Source organism: Triturus cristatus, chromosome 1_2 (genome assembly GCF_964204655.1).
Source record: "Triturus cristatus chromosome 1_2, aTriCri1.1, whole genome shotgun sequence".
In the NCBI taxonomy this organism is placed as follows: Eukaryota; Metazoa; Chordata; class Amphibia; order Caudata; family Salamandridae; genus Triturus; species Triturus cristatus.
In genome coordinates this window covers 1,024,486,362-1,024,508,161 of record NC_140580.1, presented here as the reverse complement: position 1 = coordinate 1,024,508,161, position 21,800 = coordinate 1,024,486,362, and the positions used below count along the sequence as shown (strand labels likewise).

The window sequence follows — 21,800 nt, the reverse complement described above, 5'->3', positions numbered from 1 at the left end:
GATTATAATTGCCACCGCTAAGTATCTGGGGTGGGCATGGATAATCAGGCAGAGATTGCTAGTCCGGTGACTACTCTCTGCCTAGACGTCCAGAGACTGCTAGAGTACTGTCTATTCTCTGTTCAGTGTAATCTATCGTGTCATCTGGAAAAAAAATTTAAACGATTCTTTTTAGTACAAAGACTTTACAAATTATACTTAATTGTATCATCAATATCAATGAACTTTACACCTGTGAAATGAAATTCTAAATGGTTCTTTTATTAGTACAAAGATTTTACTAACTGTACTTAATTGTATTATCAATATTAATGAATTTTATTCTTGTGATTATGTATATTTCTTTTCCGAAAATAATTTGTATTCTTTTTAGCAATGTGCGTATGTCAATATGACATCTCAGATTTAATTGTTTTTTATTATATGTTTGTACGTTTGCTTTTATGAGTAACACTCGAATAAAGCACTTTTTTGACTTGTTACTTCCTCTTTCTATGTGTGCTGCATTGTGCAGCACACATAACACATAGACAGAGGAATATGCCGCTCAGGATTGTTTTGTGCAGGAAGGTGTCTCTTCCTTAGGGTGACCAGGTGTCCGGATTTGCCAGGACCGTTCCATTTTTTTAATAGTTGTCTCGGCAGATTTCACTAAAAGTGGCTCATGTCCCTGTTTTTTGAGAGGGTAAACTGAAAATAATGAGAGGCACGTTTTAGGTGTTCCAAAGCAAGGCTAGTAAGCAGCTGTTATGAGTAAGCAATTTTATTAACATGTATCATGCTGATTTTTAAAATCACATTTTATTTATTTTCTTAGTGCTTCTTCTGTGTTTCTATGAGGATAAGGGCTGTCATTCTTTGCCACATTATTGATGCAAATGTGTAGTCCTTTCTCTATTTTTGCGAAATGTCCCAGTTTTTGGGTCGCACAATCTGGTCACCCTACCCTTCCTGCACAAAACCAATCCTGCATGTAACGCAGGCACCCTTGCACTATGGTGCGCCGTAGTGCGATGTCATGCCTTAACACAGCGCATTCCTGCTTTTTCCCTGTCGTGCGCGATGACTATGACTATATATTCACACACAGAGTTGGGCATGTAGCCCGAAACGCGTCGGCCAGAAAAGACAGTTGGTGGTTCTTTGTTCCTCATGCTGACAAACCTCCAATAAACAGAAGAAAGTTATCCACTTGTGCGGGCTCTTTCTTTGGGGGCAACTCTGAGAGATGGATTTATGACGGCTGGCCCAGCCGTAAAAGAGCCCCGCCACATCTCAACGGACCTGAGTGACGGCAACCGGCGTGCAATCATTGAGACAGTGGTTTTCTAATTGTGGAGAAGTTATTTTTGGCAACATGAGTAGCGGAGAGGTCCTCCAACCCACTTGGGATTTAACAACTTTTTCTATATGGAATACCAAGACAACTCACACGTGTAAAAATTTAGCGGCACCACAAGTACCAGAAGGCTGTGCAGACGGCCACGCCCACGAGGGCAGGTACTAGAAGGAGCATTCAGGTGCGCTTTCATGTTTGGGACTCCAGTTATGCCTGTGACAAAGGGCGTGTAGCCCGAAAAGCGTCGGCCAGAAAAGACTGGTGGTTCTTTGTTCCTCACGCTGGCAAACCTCCAATAAACAGGAGAAAGCTATCCACTTGTGCGGGCTCTTTCTTTGGGGGCAACTCTGAGAGATGTATATATATATATCAGACAGCTATAGCTTGAAAGCAGGAGTGTCATGGACCCCTCACTTTAGTAGAATGAGACGCGGGTAGGAGCACTAGGACAGTATGTGCTACATAATCCTTTCACATTATTTTCATGGCTCTTTGTCTTTTATTGTAAGCATTAGTATATAAACAGAAGCTCATTAATTCCATTGCAAGTGAATAGTACGATGGAGCTGTAGTTGAGAGACCACAAGAGCACAGAGAGAAGGGAGGTAGAGCGGAATGGAGAGAAATATATATGATGGATGAATGTGGAAAATGATGGAAGGATGGATGGCAGCAAAGATGGTGAGATGGATGGATGAGAAAATGTTAGAAAGAATGACGGATGGTGACAAAGAAGGAAAGATGGTGGATGGAGAGAATAAATTATAAAAGGATAGAAAGAAGGAAAGATGAGCAGCGGGAAAAAATGAAGGAAAGAAAGATAAAAAACAAGGATGAAAGTAGGAAAGAAAGACAAAAAATGATGGAGAGAAGGAAAGAGAGGACATATAGTGTAAAAGGGGAGAGACGGAATAAAGGGAGGCAAGAGAAGAAGAGAAATAAATAAGGTGGAGGAAATTAAGGGAATGAATAAATGAAGTAAAGAGGAAGATAAGGTGTAAACGGAGAAAAACACATGAAAAACGTAGACACGAAAATTGGAATAAAAGATGGAAGGAAAGAAAAAATGATAAAAACAAACGAAGATGAAATAGAACAAGTACCTAACTCGTTTGCATGCTTGCTCACTATGTGCCATTGGGATATGGTGCAAGTGGGGAGTGATAGATTTTTCTGAATCTTCCTTGCTTGGAAGTGTCTTTCCGCCACAGAGCCAAAGTCTTGGGTTGGAGAACTGTTGAAAAGGGCTGAGACAGCGAATGATGCCATAACTATGTTGCAGAAACAAGCTCGGGGAATGGTGATCGTTCCTAAGTGGGATACAATGATCGTTCCACTAAGAAATAAAATGCCTAACCGACCTTCGTAGAAAGCTACAGTGCAAGATTCCCACTTTAATATGGTCGGAAACTATTGTAGTAGGTGAGCCAGCATTGGCCAACTCGTTGCTCTCTGTAGATGCTACTGTATGAGATACAATACAAATGTTTACTTGAGGTATCAGTTGAGAAGGAACCTAGAGGTGCACTTAACGGGTTTGTAATTGTTCCCCACACTGCATTTGTTTGCTGACACAATATGTATAACTGGAACTCCTCCCCTCTGAATATATTTTTCTTCCTTTCAAATTATCCTGATGTTTATTACTGAGGAAACCTAGTTATGTTGTAAGATGGGATTTTTGCTTATGTGCTGTACCTGAAAATATGCGGTTATTGACTATTCTGAACAAAGTATATATAAGCATTAAGCATGTGTATTCATGTTACTGAAAGCTGAAAAAAATTGAAAAAAGAATTCAAGTGCAAGATAATGATTTTGGAATTAGGGACACAAAGTCCTTAGCCAGTGCCCTGCTTAGAATCTAAACAGTAAACCCAGGTGCTGGCACATGCTTTAAACCAGCGGAGAGGTGGCTTAGACAGCAAGTTTAAATTGCAATGATCTGACCAAATAGTCATGACTTCAGGTAAAAGATCCTTGAGAGATACCAGCAGGCAAGTGGTTCGACCAGACAGTGTCTATCAGCAAGACATGTTCTCTACAAGCGAGTCTGCTATAGGCAAAATGAATGTGAAATTGCACAAAGCAAAATTTTCAGAAATCTCGCAACTTTTGTAAAATTTAGGAATTACACGAATGTCCCTGGTAGTCAAAATTTCACCCAGACGTACTCACAAGCTACTAACCTTTTGAGCAACATGAAATAATTAATTTCCTGAAATCAGACTAAATTTCGGCAAAACTATGTGGAATTATGGATAAATTACACACAATGCACTATGAGGTGCCGCAAATGAATATTAAACGTGCTAGCATACCAGGCATTCAGAAGTTTCTAAAGATATATGCATTATATGCTTTGCAGATAAAATGTTTATTGCTGGCATCATTTCTAACAATTTACATAATTGATATAACGTAAAAATGCACAAATTCCGCAAGCATCTTGCGATCATGTCAGGAGCACTGCTTAGCAAGGATATGCATTACAGAAAAGAAGTGATGTAATACCTAGTAGGTGGCCATATCAGAAAGTAAAGGGACTTCCTAATACCCTAGCCCTGATTGGAGTCATGAGTGTGTGTACTAAACCTGTGTCCTATTCCGAAAACAAAGAGCGGCCCAGTCTATAGATTGGCTGAATCAAGGTCAATCACTTGTTTCCATTTACACTACATGTGGGAGGACAGGACTGAAGGAAAATGGGTATGCTTGTGGTCAAGGGTGTTCCAATTAGTTGTTTTCACGATCAGACTATACAGGGAGGACCCAAAAAGCTTGGACCTGGGAGTGATATTGATATGAGGCTAAACACCTTAAAGTTATTTGTTAGTTGCAGAACACCCTTCTCAGTGTTTTTGACCAATTCTCTAATGTATTAAAGCATGAAAGACAAACTGGCCGGCTGCAACCAACATGGTAGATACCCACAGCTCGCTGACAGGTCTGTATCTTGTCACACCTCGCTGATTCCCAGCTGCGAGTTGTCCAACAAGTGTTGACCACAAAACTGACCTCAGAGCCCTTTGCCACACACTCACAATGGAAAATGAGTACCATGCTCACCTTTCAAAGAAGCGTCCATCGATAGGGGGAAACCACTCCAGGGTGACAGAGGTAGAGATGTGGCCCACCACCTGTGGGGCCAGTGCCACCAGAGAAGGTGCTTTGGTAGGCTGCCAGTTGTGGTACACAAGATCCAGGTAGCAGTGCATTCTCGCAACTTGATTGGGCGTGAAGGAGTTGGTGCAGTCATCATCTGATAGAAAGAAAGAGGAAAGGAAAGAGAGAGACAGGGTGATGAAGAGAGAGAGAGGGGTGACGAGAGAAGAGGGTCAAGAAACAGGAGTGTGAGTGAGAGAGATAAAGAGACAGAAACATGCAGCAGAAGAGGAGGAAGAGAAGTAACAAAGAAAAGATGGAAACAAATGCAAATAGAGAGCAAGAAAATTAAGGAAAGCATACGTGAAAGAAAGAAAAAAAGGTGAGCAACGAGAAAGGGAGGCAAAGAGACAGAAAAATTAGGCAAAAAAACAGAGTGAGGAGGCAAAAGATAGAGGGTGGAAGAAAGCATGAGTGAGGCAAAAAGAGCAGTAGAGATTTAAACACAGGGAGAGAAAGAGAGAGATAGGTGGGTGGTGAAATGAAAGTAAAGTGGGCCAGAGTGGGTGGGGAAGATGTAAGAAAGAGAGAGAGAGGAGCAAGGAAGGGGAGGCCGTAGGGAAAACAGAGATATCAATAAAAGAGATGGCAGAAAGAAAGGTAAAGCCACAGAGATGTGGAGACAGGTAAAGAAAGAGAGAAGAGAGATGAAGTGAGAGGCACAGAAAGAGAGGAAGAATGAGGAAGAGATAACAAAAGAGGGTAAGAGTGAGTGAGAAACAGAGAAAGAAAACAGAGAGAGGAGCAAAACAATGAGCGTAAAAGAGAGAGAGGAAATTAAAGCGGGAGGAAAAGAGAGCGAGACGAGAGACCATGGCAAGGGAAAAAGCCGGAGACACCGAGAGAGAGAGAGAGAGAGAGAGACAGATAGAGGGAGGAGAGGGGGAGAAGGGGAGAGAGAAAAGGAGAAAAAGGAGAGGAGAGAGTGAGGGATGAAGAGAAAGAGAGAGAGAGGTGGGGAGACAGAAAGAGAGGAAGAATGATAGAGAGGGAGAGAGAGAGAGAGAGAGAGAATTACGACACGGCATTGCACACCCAGGGCTACCCAGCACGCCCGCAGTTAATGGACTGTGAACACATTAGCACACTCATCACATTTAAAAGCAGGCGGAAAAGGGAAGCAGAAGTAAAAGTTTCCTTTTGACTAGACCTGGAGGTCAGAGCAAGGTTGGCCGCCACAGACACAAATTGAATGAGCCTCAGGGCACTGGCGCAACGCAGCAAGATGCCTCCCCACCGCAGAATGGAATGAGGGGGCTCCCGTATCTCATACATATCCATAGGCTTTATTTAGAATGAACGCGGGCCCCTGAGGGATGGGGCCCCTGGCCCCCCAGATACTACAAGGGTCTGTGTTACGCCCCTGCCTGGGAGGCTGGAGGTAATCAACATATAGAGGACAGCTCAGCATCGCCTGATATTCACGGCCCAGACTCACCTGTTGGTCTGGCCAAGTGTTAAGGCAAGTCCCAGACTCCCATTACAACACTGCAGGCACCCTGTGGCACTGCTTGCTATAGTTTTCCATCTCTTACCTCATGCCGCACCTGTCCTCACTTTTAGTCACATTCTTGCAGCTTCTACCTCATGCAGCTCCTGCCCACGGCACTTCTTACATTTGGCATCTCCTACCTCGCACTGCTCCTTCTGCCCACACTCCCATGCAGCTCCTATCACAAACTGTTCCTTCTGCTCACGTTAGTAAGGTCATGCAGCTGCAGGGCCGGCTTTAGAGTAGTGCGACTGGTGCAGCCGCAGTGGGCGCTGACCTGTGGAGGAGGCGCCGAACTCGGAGGGGGGAGGGGGGGGGGGGGACGCTGTGATTATCAATAGCTTATGATTGGGGAGATGAGCGGCACTTTTGCCCCGTGGTATTGAGAGTGTCCTAGGAGGCGGTCATGGGGTACAGGGGCGCCAAAAAAGATTGTCGCACCAACCGCCACCAGCTCTAGAACCGGCCCTGTGCAGCTGTTACTGCCTCGTAGCTCCTACCTCGCGCTGCTTCTGGCCAGACAGGATTTTACAATCATGCAGCTCCCACCCACACGGCTTGCTACTGCCCTGTAGCTCGCATCTTACACTGCTTTCCTGCCCACCTTGCATGGTACCGTTCACACTGCTGCTGCCTTTACTGTTCCTTGCTATCTTGTAGCACCCACCAGGCACTGCTGGGATGCTCAAGTTGCCACACAGCTCCTCCCTCACACTGCTCCTCCCTCACACTGCTCCTGCTCACACAGCTCCTCCCTCACACTGCTCCTGCTCACACAGCTCCTCCCTCACACTGCTCCTGCTCACACAGCTCCTCCCTCACACTGCTCCTCCCTCACACTGCTCCTGCTCACACAGCTCCTGCCTCACACTGCTCCTGCTCACACAGCTCCTCCCTCACACTGCTCCTGCTCACACAGCTCCTGCCTCACACTGCTCCTGCTCACACAGCTCCTGCCTCACACTGCTCCTGCTCACACAGCTCCTGCTCACACAGCTCCTGCCTCACACTGCTCCTGCTCACACAGCTCCTGCTCACACAGCTCCTGCTCACACAGCTCCTGCTCACACAGCTCCTGCCTCACACTGCTCCTGCTCACACAGCTCCTGCTCACACAGCTCCTCCCTCACACTGCTCCTGCTCACACAGCTCCTCCCTCACACTGTTCCTGCTCCCACTGCGTGTGACAGTCTTGCAGCGCCTGTTCCACTGCTTGTTACTTCCAACTGTGCACGGCTCCTGTCCATGCTGCTTGTTTGTTTCTGTCTTGTAGCTCCTACCTCAAGAGCTCCTCCTCCCACGCTGCATGTTGCTGTCATCCAGCTCCTACCCACTTGACGAGTCGCTGCTTTGTCGTCCCTACCTTACACTGTTCCACAGTGTTTACCTTGTATAATAATAAGGGCTGGTGCCCAAAGTTCTTTCTCAGAAGCCCGCCCGCTGCTATAAAAGATCGGGGAGCAGAATACCAAGGCTGCATAGTCGTGCTCAAGTACCAATCCACAACAATGAGTACCAGTCAGTGCTTAATTTGAACCAGTGGTTTATGGTGCTCAACACTGGCACTTAATTGTCATTACCGGCTCCAGTGACAGTCCACCACATGGTGGCACTGTCATTTTATTTAAGAGATGAGCACAACAACCCTGTTTATTAAGTCAAATCTGTATTGAAAATAAATAATACCAACCACTCACACCGTTATTGAAGCTTTGAGTGGCCTGAAATAGTCTAAATTGTCACACTTATAGGTGTGCAATGGTTAGGTATTATGTTGGTACTGTCATTGGCAGCGATGCCAGGGGCAATGCACGGAGCAGACTGCAGTGACCTTCCGAGAACGGCCCTGGCACTTAATTTTTGTACAAATAAAGAACTGGTGCCAGCGGGCACTACCGGCAAAGACCAGCTTAAATTAAGCCCTGCTGTTCCTGCCAACGCGGCTTTAACTGCGGCTATCCATGTTCACGGAGTCTCCCTGGGCTCTGTTTTAACACAGGGATTATTTCCACAAGGACTATAGGCAGTCAAAGCTTGCTGTAAAAGTCCATAAATATTTCTTAAGGAAGTCAGACAGCGCCTAACATCGTTTAATGGCCACCATAATGGAATAATAAGGTAGAGCCAGCCCAGACCACCGGGAAATGGAAGGAGGCTAACATGACCGGGACAGTGCGTACAGATCAGCTATCTGGGATCACCGAGACCCTGGCTCAGCCTTTCCCAGTCACGTATGGTCTGTGCGGGAGGGGTGACGTGGGGAGCATGTCGCGGTGGGTACCTTGTGCTTACAGCAGAGCAAGAGAACATGGCACTTCAGACATACATAGAGTATACGCACTTTTGTTTTCTCCAATACCCCCAACCAATGTACCAGAGCTCTCCTCAAGCGCCTCTCCACCCGACCCCCGGCTCACAGACCACCTCTAGTAAAACTAACCCAGACACACACGGGGTATCTGGATTCTCTCAGAATCTGAGCCCTACATGATCATGTCCTTCTTAAGTGCAGAGGCCAATGAAGAGACAGAAAGAGGCAGGCATGAGGGGTCAGTGGAACGTCTCATATTATTTCACTGGTATGAAAATAGTCGGTATGAGTGTCGGTGCCCAAACCTATTCTCAGAAGCCGGCAGTAAATACTGCCGGATTTGGACGAATGCCAAGTCTGCAGACTTTATATCACCTTTATTCCACCTCATGCCTCTTTCACCCACCATCATGCACTTCCTATCCCTCCAGCTAACTCTTGCAGGATTTTTCATCCTTGCTTTTACAGTTTGTCGCTGTTTTGCGTCTTTCGGTTCCTCCTTCTTTTCCCAGTGTATGTTTTTCACTCTCTGGGTCAGTAATCGTGCAAAAAAAGGTTCTGGTTCTAAAGAAGACAGCTTGTGGGCCCACCTGCACCCACAAACTCAAATTAAGCCCTGTATATAGTGCATATTTTGCCATGCGTTTGGTCTCGCGCGCTATCGGTGGCCTGTACCTTCTTGCCCTGGTGATTTCGAGCATTTTGAAATAGGCAGTATTCTGGTTGTGTCAATGACATGTAGTGTCAGTAAGATATTTAGGGGCAGATTTACAAGCCCCTTGCGCCACTTTTGCGTCACTTTTAACATGGGAAAAGTGACGCAAAAGTGGCGCAAAGGTCTTGTAAATCTGCCCCTTGCTGTTCTGTTTTTTTTTCTTTTTCTTTTTTACAGTAGGTGTGTTTTAATAGTTGATTTGCCAATGTGTTATTGTGGTTAGTGGGTGTGGCTGGAGGTTTTGATTGAGTGTTTAAGTGCTGTCTGTGATATATCATTTGTATATGATAATAGCAGCGTTGGAGGAGCTGCGACATGACATCCCTCCACTGAATATCGATTAGAGAATATTGTTATTTGCTATTGCTAACTCAATCTCTGGGTCCCTCCCCCAATACCCCATTGGAAATCTGTCTGATCATCTTGCCTCTCCATCACTATCTATGGCTGTTATACACCCAGAAAGCCAAGCGCAGAGCAGCTCCCTTGAGTATTTTTATGACCAATCTCCCTCTTGCTCTTTCTGGGAAAGATCTTGAAACAACATGTCAACAAGATATAGGAATTTATTGAACATCATCACCTGCTGGACCCTGCACAGCCAGGCTCCCTCCCCAATCACTGAAGTGAACCAGCTTTAGTAGAGGATCTGGATGATCTCAGAATGGGAGTGGAAAAGGGCCAGGTGGTGGCTCTTGACCTGCTGGATCTTTCAACCACCTTTAAAATTCTCAGACAGAACATCTTGATCACCAGATTAATAAAATGGGGTGTGGCAGGCGTGGCTTTGAACTGGTGCAACTCCTTCCTATCAGGGGTTAACACATCTCTAAAACAACATAAAACAATGGTGGAGACTCTAGTGCCTTCTTGGTTGCAGTTGACAAAAGGATACTGTCTCTCCAGATGCTAGCCAAGTTTAGTACAGCAGTTTGGTTTCTCTTCAGCTCAAGGAAGCTGGACTGGCTTCAAAATCCTATCCTTAGTATTTGGAAAAGGTGCAGACTCTGTGCTATGGTATAAGTAGTGATAGTATGGGTAAAATAAAACTGTGCCCATCAGAAAACTGCCCTTTGCCAGCAGCGGCTCCTCTGCAATGGTGGAGAAGCGTCGCCCCACTGCCTGGCTCAGAGCCAGAACATAAAAAATAAAACGATGTTCTAACATCCTTTTATTTTTCATTTGCCGGCTCAGAGCCAGCGCTGTAGGGAGGGGCGGGCCAGGCATAGGAGGGGGGAGGCGTAGTGCTATGTGTACTCCCTAAGTGCGCTTATGTGTTGGCTGTCCGTCGCAGGCCGGCCAAACCACACATGCGTATGTAGGTTTCTCCAGCCTGACTGCATTAAACAGTCGGGCTGGAGAAACCCTACAGACGCCCCGGTCTGACCGGAGCGTCTTTCTAGCCTGCTCAGGCCAATCCCGGCGCTGCTCTGATGCACGGGGATTTTATGAGAGTCTGTCACAGGGGCTGCTGGGACCACGAAGAGTAGAGGACGCACAGCGTGACATAACACGGGAGGGGGTCGTGGCTACAGGAAAGTGCTTTCTTTTGTTTAATATAGTATGACTCCCCCCTGCGTGCCCCCCCCCCACCGGGACCCCTCCCTCGATCCCTCCATCTGCCCCACACCCCTTTGTTTGTGGCGGCTGCCACTGCACTTTGCGAGAGTTCATAAAAGACTGAGGGCATCATTTACAAGAAACTGACTCATCAGCATCTATGCGTCAGTTTCCTTGTACCTTGATCAAATGCCCTTGCAACACTATGAATGCGCTGTATATCTAATACAGGGCTCCATGGCACAAGGATTAACACATGCGTCAGAACTTCTGATGCATCCGTTGGCGCAAAAGTGGTGTAGCCCCTTGCGTTGCCGATGCGTCAAAAAAAGTGACGCTGAGGCAGTGCAAGGCACTTGTAAATGAGGCCCAAAGTTAAGTTGCATTTTATCTCTATCCCCTCTTCTAGAATATCCTTCTTGATATAAATAAGCCACAGAAAGGAATACCACCTTAAACCAATGTGTCGAGAAAAGATGCGGACACAAGCAAGCCAAGACAGAAAAGTGAACAATCGTATGACAGGGAAGGTGCAAAGAAGAGACACATGAAGAGTACAGCTTAGGGATGTTATGAGAAACAGAGGGAGATATGAAAGAGAACAGGGCAGGGGAAGATAGAAGAAAGGCAAGAGATGTGATAAAGCTCAGGACAGGGTTTTAATGACCTCAGGGAGTGTCATGATCTCGTGCGGGGGGACTTTCTCTTGCACGCGGCCCTGACAGCGGCTATCAGAAAGCACTGGTGAAAGGGACTATTGGAGCCAGATACGTCTCTCGCTTGTCAATATGTCGTGATGGCAGCGGGCACCTTTAAAGCGGTGACTTGCCTCTACCGCCGGATCACCCGGGATCTGCGGCAGCCCCTCACGGCATTGCGACTCAAGTGGGAGGCGGATCTGGGGGAGCCCGTTGCAGAAAAACCTTGGGAGGTGATTGTAGAGCGGCCGTGGAAATGTTCTCGGAATGCGCGTTTCCAGCTCATTCAATTCTATGTTTTCAAAAGGGCCTACCTCACGCCTGGTAAAATTACTGAATACTTTGGGGTGGCGGCCACTTGTCCCCGTTGTGCCCAGGTTGGGGCGAGTTTTTTCCACATGTTCTGGGAATGTCTGCAGGTGGGAGACTTCTGGAGAGGGGTGACGACTGCTCTGATGGCTGTGACAGAGAGGGAGATAGCCTTGACACCGGGATCTGCTTGTTGCATTGGTTCCCCACACTGCCAAGACTAAGATTACCGGCAAGTTCATTGACCTCGGGTTGGTCTTGGCTAAGAGAGAACTTACTTCCCACGGGAAAGCGAGGCAGGGGCCTAGCCTAGTGCACTGGAATAAGGAGCAGGTGAAATGGGCAGAAAGTGAAGGGAACTATTGGTTATGTATGGCTCAGCGTAATGGGAGTGAGAAGTCACTGGAAATTGCCCGGGCATGGGTGGCACTCCTGGAACTGGCCAAGCATCCGGCTATAGAAGATGAGGATACCCTTGATGAGAGGGATGTGGCATGGGTCCCGTGAGCGACCTTTCCCGCCTGTGGGAGGACAGTGTGGGCTGAGACCCCTGCGATCATGATGCGAAGCTTCCCCCTGTGTCTCTGATCCCCTCACTACCTCGGCCTGAGGGATAGGGAGACTGATAGGTGATATGGGAGACTTATTTGCCTTCCTGCATATCTAAGTAACTGGAGACATGCTTGGGGGGGTGGTTCGGGTGGGGGTTCCTGTTGGGGGTATTTCAGACGTGGGAGGGGAGGGAGGGGGTCGGGGGTTCTATATGTAGCTTCATATCATTGGACAGGATCAAGCATGCAGACGGACTGCGCTGTACCACGAGTGCCTTGTAGGGGGTTGGGTGAGATTTTGTAATCAGCTTGTCATGATATCTATTGCACTGCATGCTGACTTCCTCCCTTGAGCAGGCCAAGGATTGCAGGATTGAATGTATGTTTCTGAAACTCAATAAAAATCTGTTAAAATAAATAAATAAATAAATAAAGCTCGGGACAGGGAAGGCGGATCAAAAGGAGAGAAAGAGATCTGATGTGGCTCACCATGGGGGCCGTGGAAGAAAGGGTGAGAGATTTGAGAGCGAACAGGGATGCCGGCAAAAGGGGGAGTTGTGAGAGAGAACTGGACAGAGAAAATTGGGGAAAGGAACAGAAGAGCAGCCGCGGTCCATGCAGGTAACAGCGGTGAGGCGGTGGAGCCGGGTAAGGGGGGATTTCGAGGGACGATGCTGAGGGAAAATGAAATAAATAATTAATTTCTCCTCTGCATCGTCCCTCGAAATCCCCCCTAACCCGGCCCCACCGCTGCTACCTACACGGACCGCGTTTGCAGAAGAGTGAGAGAGGACAGGACGTAGAAAGCTGGAGAAAGAGATAGAGATGTGAGAAAACAAAGGACAGGTTTAGGTGGAATAGAGAGAGAGAGAGAGAGAGAGAGGTGAGATAGTACGCCGTATGTATGGGAACAGGTTTATGACGGCAAGGACAGGGAATGCGATAGAAAGGAAGAGTTATAAGAGTACCGGAAAGGTATAGTGGAGTAAAGAGAGAGAGGATAATGTAAAAAAGTACAAACCTAGTAGAAAGTGAGAGAGATTTATGAGGGCACAGGACAGAGGTCAAAAGAAAGGGAAATTTGTGAGAGAATATAAGACAGGGAAGGCTAGTGGAAGGGAGAGAAATGTGAGGGAATGGAGGATAAAGAAGGCTGAAGAAAGAGAGAAATATGAGAGAGAGCAGGGAAGATGGACAAGAAATGCAGAGAGATAAGAGAGACTATATCACAAGGAAGTCGGGATAAATAAGCACAGCATTAGAGAGGAGAGGGTGGAGAAAGGAAAAAAGTTGAAAGCAAGTACATTAGATGGACCACTGAAGAAATATTTCTGAGGGAGCATGAGTCGGGCCTGGCCACTCAACAAGAGAAACAGATACAGATACAGAAAATTTAAGTGTGAGACAGCAAGCGTGAGAGAGAGATACAGACAGACAGAACTGAGGGAAAGTCATCGTGAGGCAGAAACAAGTGAAGAATCAGACACATGATATATATATATATATATATATATATATAGAGAGAGAGAGAGAGAGAGAGAGAGATATATATATATACACAGAAAGAGAGAGATAGAGAGAGAGAGAGAGAGAGAGAGAGAGAGAGAGATCATCTCCTTTTTCAGTAGGCTTGAGATACAGAGCAGTCGCTATAAAAGATCCCAGGACAGTGAGGGCTTCATCGAGAGCTCGGTGACCTTAACCAAGATGTTCACAAGTTATGTCCTACGATTAATATCTCACTTGGATTTCTATTCCACTGAGAACTAACAGTAAGCAAACAGAGTAACGCATGGCCGCAAGAGATACAGATCAAGTGGCTTCACTTTTTAGAATAATAATATTGTTCTTCCTAACACCAGCACATCTCATGTTCCCATTCGGTGATAGCATCTTTGTTTTTAAATCTTTGTGCCAAAGTTCTTGCGAAAACTGGCAAAACAGGGTTGCTGCACTTCAGCTTCTCAACATGTCGAACACCACACCTTTCTATATGCTGTGCACTGTCATAAGTTAGATGACGAATACCCCTTCCTGCGTCTGCTTCACACCCACTTCCTCTGGATCTCCTGATCTACACATAGCATTGTAGGGATGAAAGGAATCTCACTTCAGCCCCCTGTACAAGAATGGAAACTCAACCAAACCATGGTGCAAAAACCTTTCCTGGAATCTCTCGTGTACACTAACAGAAACCAAGCACAACCACATTAACTATGACAACTCTATCCAGAGCACAAATAACTTCACTTAGACCACGTTTATTGCAACAGAAAAAGAATACAGTCACAACAGAGTGACTTACCTTGGATATTCTGCACACCAACTCCACTAAAACCACTGCAAAAATGACCTCTCATGGCTCGCTTGTACACAAATAGTATTAATCTAAGTCTGATTTTCATAAACTGCTACATGCCACTTTTCAACACTCTAAATTCCTAGGAAAGCAAGGAAGAAGAATGAGTAATTGACAATGTCCACGTTCCAGAGCTGAGCAGTGAGTATGTTGTTCTGTTTTACTGCACGGGCCTGTCACCCCTAGGTTTAATACAGTGATGTTCTACCAGCTGCCAGTGTCTGATCCCTTCAGTGCAGATGAAAATAAGTTACTTATCTGTAATTGCAGATCTCCGGGCTGCGTGGGTGGCATCATCCGCACCCTCAGCAGCGTCGCGCAACGGGCGAGGGGAAGTCGAAGAGCGACGACGCTTCTTCGACTTTTTTTCAGACTGCTTCGACTTACCTGACCCCGAGTGCGAAGACTTAGATCAAGACGAACGATGGTGACGGCTCTGCGACCAGTCCCTCGACCTCGCACTGGACCAGAACCTTGAGCGGCGCGGAGCCGACTGCCGGACTTCCAGCAACTTTCGGGAACGCTCCCGCAAAGTCTTTGGCGCCATGGCCTGGCAGTCGGGGCACGACTTGGAGCCGTGGTCGCGCCTCAGGCAGTAGAGATACACGTGGTGGGGGTCCGTCATCGACATCATACAGTCCCCGCAGTTCTTAAAACTGGGCATCCCTATGACACCAGGAGTCGATCGACTCAGAAGAACTGAGGTAAAAGGCCTCGAAAAAACTCAGTAAAAAAGTGACTGGGGGTACTTGCTCTTTCCGGATCTGCGCTTGCTGGCGCGGAAAAAGAAAGAACTGACACCAGCGTGCGAGGGCAGCATCTAAGTAGCTGCCGCAACATCATCTTGGCGACTACGACGCCAGCGACGGACGCAAAGCCGCACGACGCCATCTCCCGACGCGCAGGGGTACTGCTGACGAAAAGTTTCCGGATCCAGCCGGACGCCTGGGGGTAATTCTAAGGTAAGGAATCTATCACTATGTGTTTCTTTCAGATATATATATATATATATTTATATGTATTTATTTATTTATTTATTTATTTATCTATAAAACAATCCAATCTCCAGTACCCTGGGGCAGTTGTGCGGCAGTCTGAGCTGAGGCCCGGCAGCCTGTAAAATTCAGCATAAAGTGTCACAGAAAGAAAGGACATGCTCAGACACCCTTGCATGTTAAGTTGTGTTGTTTATTTACAAAGAGGCTCTCCCAAGCCTTTTTCACGGGGCCTGGCTGTTTCGAAATGCGTCGGGAGAGCCTCTTTGGAAATTAACGACACAAATTAACACGCATGGTTGTCTGATGAGCGTGTCCATGTCTTTCTATGACACTTTATGCAGAATATATATATATTTTTTCTATATATTTATATATATTCCTAGTCGTTGACCCTATCCCGGATCATGAATGAGGCGCACTCCCTGGGATATCTTCTTTAAGATTTATTCAGCAACAAAACAAGAAAAACATCCGACAGACGCGTTTCGGCTACACGCCTTTGTCAATGTCGGTAAGGTTACATTTTTTTCGTCATTTTAGACAAATAATAAAGTTTCATTGGCATCGAGAGAGGAGATCGCTACTTTCTATATCATTGAAATAGAGGAGGGAAACATTGTATCACTTTTCAAGATCTCTTAATGGGCAGACATCTTGTAACATGCTTTGATATCATGTATGGTTCCATGTATTTACACAGTTTATAATACATATATACATTCGATGTTCATAATAATTCATGAGATACACCTTTTTAAATTTTAGCCCTGAATGGGCATACACAGCCAGAGGTTAATGTCGTTGCTACTATATAGTCATCATCAATAACCCCTGTTGTCTAAACTCATCTCTTTGTTAATCAGTGTCTCCCCTGTTCCATCCCCTTTGTTGCCTGCCAAACCTTTCACAGAGAAGAAGTTAGGGTAATACCGATATAGTAAATATTTGCTGCTCTCAGGTTACTATGTAATGTGTACCCAGAGCTCTTCCTCGTTGTTCAACCCAGAGGAGCTTTTGGTTTGCATCTCTAATATATATTTGGATTCGAGTCTTCTAAGTTTCTTAATTCTGTCCCCACCCCTCTCATCTTTTGGGACGTGATCCAGGCAGAAGAACCTCAAAAGGTTCGGATTGGACTTGTGAAACTCCTTGAAGTGGCGTGCCACCGGATAATTGACATCATGATTTTTTATAGCACGCATGTGCTCCAGAATTCTCTTTTTGGCGGGGTGAATAGTACTCCCTATATACTTTAAATCACAGGGACAGGACAGGCAGTATACAACAAATTCGGTATTGCAATTTATTGATTTGTTGATTTTTCTTTTTGTGGTTCTGCCTGGAATCGAGAATTCTTTCACCTTGGTTCCATTCTTGCAGGCCTTGCAATTCATGCACGGGAAAAACCCTGTTATTAAATCTTTTCTCTTGGGGTTCGTGGGAAAGTGGCTCCTTACGAGGTGATCCTTTAGGGCAGGTCCTTTCCTATACGTGATCTGTGGGGTCTTTGGGATATGTGGCCCTATAACTACATCTGTTTTTAATATTTTCCAATTTCTTCGGAAAATCTGTACGACCTCTGATGACTGGGCCGAATATTCGATTATCATCCTCACTACATTACTGTTGTCTGTGTTCCGGGGCTTACGTTCTCCCATTATCAAATCCTGTCTTATCAGGTGTTCCCCTTTCTTCTCTGCCCTGTTCAATGTTCTTTCTTTGTACCCTCTTTTCCTTAACCTGCTGAATGCTTCATCTTTTGCCTTAATAAAATCCTTGTCAACGGTACAATTTCTCCTTATTCTGACAAGTTCCCCACATGGGACCCCTTCTATTACACTACTCGGATGGAAACTCTTTGCATGAAGTGTGCTGTTTCCAGCTGTAGGTTTCCGATACAGTGTTGTTTGAATCTTATCGTCTTCAATATAGACTGTTAAATCTAAATAGTGTACCTGGGTCTTACTGATACATTCAGTGAACTTTAAATTGCAATCATTTTTGTTCATAGAGAGTCACCTCCTCATATGACCCCTTCCATATAATGAAGAGGTCATCTATGTAGCGGACCCATAATGCAATTTTGTCTAGCCATTTTTCGTTCTCCCCTGCCCAGGCCACGTGCTTCTCCCACCAGCCTACGAATAAATTCGCATAGCTGGGGGCGAAGCACGTGCCCATCGCAGTCCCCTGCTGTTGATGGTACAATTCTCCTGCAAACATGAAAATATTGTTTTTCAAACAAAATTCTGCAAATTCCATGATCATTGCATTATGCTCATAATACTTTGCATGTCGTTTTTTTAGAAAGAACTCAATTGCCTTCAGTCCCTTATGACGTTCGATACTTGTATACAAGCTGGTGACATCTAGGGTCACAAGCCACATGTCCTGTTCCCATTGAATATTCGAGATTGCACGTAGAAAGTCTTTTGTATCTTTAATGTATGCACTTAAGTCCCGGACTAGTGGATTCAGAAAGCAGTCAATATAAATAGATACATTTTCCAATAGACTGTTCAGAAAAGATACTATCGGTCTTCCTGGTGGATGTTTGTGACACTTATGCACCTTTGGCAAGTGATAAAAGGTGGGAATTTCCGGTGCTTCGCACAAAATGAATTTATAGTCTGTGTCCCTTAAAATCCCTTTGTCATGCCATTTTTTCAGAATCGTATGAAAGTTGGTTATACTCTGCTCATAAGTTGACCGAGTCACAATCTTGTAACATTCTTTATCTGAAAGTTGTCTCCATGCTTCCTTTTGGTATAGCTCCCTATCCATTAGTACAATGTTACCTCCCTTATCCGAGGGTTTAATGATTAGATTCTCATCATTTTTCAGCTCCGTTATTATCTTCCATTGGGCTTGTGTAATATTCTCTTTGCTTAAATTTGGTCCCTTCGTTTGTAATTTTTTGAGGTCACTGATCATTGAGTCATGGAAGGCATCTATCGTATCATATGCCATTTGTGGAATGAATCGCGATTTTATTTCTAGATTGCTGGAGGCACCTACTTGCGTGATTCCTGCTTCCTGCAGTGTCTTAACAATGTCGTGCTGGCTCATCATTGTGCTTTCACATTCGAGTTCATGTAGGGCTTGTTCCAAATCTATTTCCATACTCGTAATGATCTCTTCTCCTTCCAATTCTACATTGTCGGCTGCCGGTTGAGGTCTCGCTGGGTGTAGGAGATGCATTTTCATCAATTTTAGTTTTCTTATATACTTATACAAGTCAATACGCACATTTGCGTAATCAAATTGAGTCGTGGGGCAGAATGAGAGTCCCAATTCCAATACTTTTTCTTCCTCCATTTTTAGTTTCTTTGATGATAGATTAATGATTGTTTGTTTATTCAATGTTACTTCCTTTTCCCCCCACGTCTGCTCCTTGTCACCATATATCCTGATGTTCCGGCTTTTCCCTTTCCCGCTTCTTCTTGTTCTCCGTCTCCTTTTGCTTTTTGCGGTGGGTGTGTCCTTGCAGCCGGTCTCTGCTTCGCCTGTCTTAACAGTTGGTATTCGTGAAAAAAAGAAGGGATTACTTCCTTTTCTATGCATGTTGGTTGCTCGCCTTCAGATAGCTCAGATTCCAATGTCTCTCTGGAGGAGGTTATCTGTGATCCTTGTTGCATTAACAGTTTTCTTGGGCCTTCAAATTTTCTTGCAAAGGTCAATACCCTCCCCGACGCATAGTCTTCCTCATCCCGGAGGTATTTGGTTTGCTTGCGATGTTTAATTATACTCTCATAGTCCATTAAACGTTTTTTCATCCGTTGTTGCAGCTCTTCTTTTAATTTTTCATCCGTTTCTGCTGCTATCTCGCCTTCAATGTTTTTTATTTCCTCCTGTACTTTTAGCCGATCGCTCCACGCATATTTTATCAATATCTTGACCATTCCACTAGATGATGCATGTGTATATTCAATTATGACGTAACAAGCATGCTTTATATGATAATATTGTATGAATGTAAATATAACTATCAATAACATTAAATGAATATCCATAAATACCTCAGAAATAGAGGATCACCTTACTGGAACAGATGCCATTACACCGCCTGTCCTACAGCTCCATCATTGCAGTGTGATGACTCCGGGCAGTAGTGCTGTGTGAGGGACGATGCAGAGGGGGAATTAATTATTTATTTAATTTTTCCTTAGCATTGGTATTCACAGAAGGCATTTAGTAGTAGTAAAATTAGTAGTCCAAACTTTACTACTACTGAATGCCTTCTGTGAATACCAAAAGCAGTAAGTTTAGGATTTTGGCTCAGATTAGTTCTGTGAATCAGCCCCTTAGTGATTTTGCAAAACCTCCAGGGTCTTTCTCCAATGTATCATTACCTGCCTAGTTTAAAGATTATTACAAGTCTTGATTTAAATGTCATTTTATCTAATTGTTGTGCATATTTGTTATAACTCTTCATTTCTGTAAAAGGGGGGAGATGATGTAGTGGTTTAATATTTCCTTCATATCTATTGTTCTTTGCTCGTGCATGCTGGCTGTTAGCTAGCATGCATGCTGTGTTTATCTTTGCACATAGATCCGTATTCTGTGTTCCTTCCCCCTATATTTGCCAACTCCCACTAAGCCAGTTGGAGTTGGGAATTGATGGAGAAAGGATCATCAGGACTTGGGCTCCTAATATTCAATAAAGAAAACTTATTTTTTGCTCGCCATGAGATGTGGAACCCCACTGTATCGTCCGGAGGCAAGTCCACTGGCTGTGAAACTGGTGGGGATAGAGTAGGAGCTAGGCAGTCTTCCCATTACAGGTTTAATGGATCATCAGCAACTTGACCCTTTGAGACTGCACAATGTCATATGGAGGTGTCATCCTAGGAGTTACCAGTGGTGGGATTGGTCTCAGTGTTCTTGGTGATGGGGGTGGCGGAACACTAGGCTGTGCTGGCTGCAGGGCTGTAACTGGCTCCAGGAAACATCTTTAGTAGTTGTGGAGCATACCTTGTAGACCTTGCAGTAAGGATAGTGGCATCTGCACAACAGCTTCTTGTGAAGGCGAGTGTGCATGATGTCTCAGCCTTTCAGAGTATCTTGGTGCATAGTAACCTTGATAATATGTTCCTTCCTCCTCATAGTCGTTTTTATTCTGACACTTAACACGCAATTCTGAGGGACTAGGGGCTGCCCCAAGTTTGTCTGTCACCCTCAGATTCTTCAATGTCCAATAGGTGGCTTAGAGGAAGAGGGGACAACTTACTGGGAAAGGTGTGTTCTGGAAGTAGAAATGTTTTTGCAACTGTAATAATCGTTGACAGTGCGTCTTTCCATATTGACAATGTCACCTTCAACGACAAGGTTGTCATCAACAGCGTAGTCATCGACAGGATGTTCGTCAACAGAGCCATCGTCGACAGAAATGTATGCGCTGTCATCGACTAAACTCTTGTCGACGGGATGGGCAAAGTCGACGGTCTAGAAGGCGTCGTCGATGTTGTTGTTGTCGACGCCGTCGCCAACATCTTGTAAAGGTGGTCATCGTCGTCAACGATGGCTTTGTCGACGGAGAGGTGGTGTTCATCGAAGCTGCGGAGGCCTTAGTTTGGGGCCTTGATGCCGACAGATCGGTGGAGGATTTTAAAGAGCGAACTGCATGTTTTACAGCAGGAGTTGTAGGCTTAGACATAGAAGTACCTGAGGAGATTTATTTGTGTTTCTCCTTTTTTGAACTGTCCTTTCACGACTCATGATGAGACTTTTTTAAGGACTTCCTGGGAGCATCTTTTTTGTGACCTAATGTGAGAGGCCAATAAAGTGTCACTATTCTCTTCAGAGGTAGTCGTTCTGTTTGCTTTTTGAAGCCATAAAAGTAGTCTCACCTCTCTACCTTTTAATGATTTAGTAGAAAAAGTGCGACAGATTCAACAGTCTATCACCTTATGATGAGGGTAGAGGCAATAAATACAATCCTGTGGGGATCATCTGTATGAAGATGTTTCCTCCCACAACTGCCACAGGGTCTAAAGAGCCCTTTTTAGGCATTTCAGAAATGGTAGTTATAATAATGAAGTTTTACAATATCAGTTAATAGGTAACTGAGCAGAGCTCATGGAGACTCCCTTCACACTATGCGCAGTGGAAAATCTGAGAAAACTAGCATCTCTTAGGAGAATTATAGCAGGTGCTGTAGCCTGGTTATGGTTTAAAATTAGTCCGTTTTTAAAAAAGGACATAGATGGGCAACTGAGGTGTCTATACATTGCTAGTATAGCCTATGTGAATGATACATACTGCTTTATTATGGTACCCGGGGACTTCCACTTCGACAACGGG

The 21,800-nt window shown here is 45.1% G+C and overlaps 1 protein-coding gene across 1 annotated transcript in view; it reads right to left on the bottom strand.

The window, feature by feature from the left end:
• The window catches only part of PAPPA (pappalysin 1), a 709,179-nt gene that overhangs the window by 396,130 nt on the left and 291,249 nt on the right, over nucleotides 1-21,800 (bottom strand). The window contains exon 5 of the mRNA XM_085612107.1: nucleotides 4,409-4,601. Coding sequence (XP_085468233.1) covers nucleotides 4,409-4,601 — 193 coding nt within the window. The remainder of the gene's footprint in view (nucleotides 1-4,408; nucleotides 4,602-21,800) is intronic.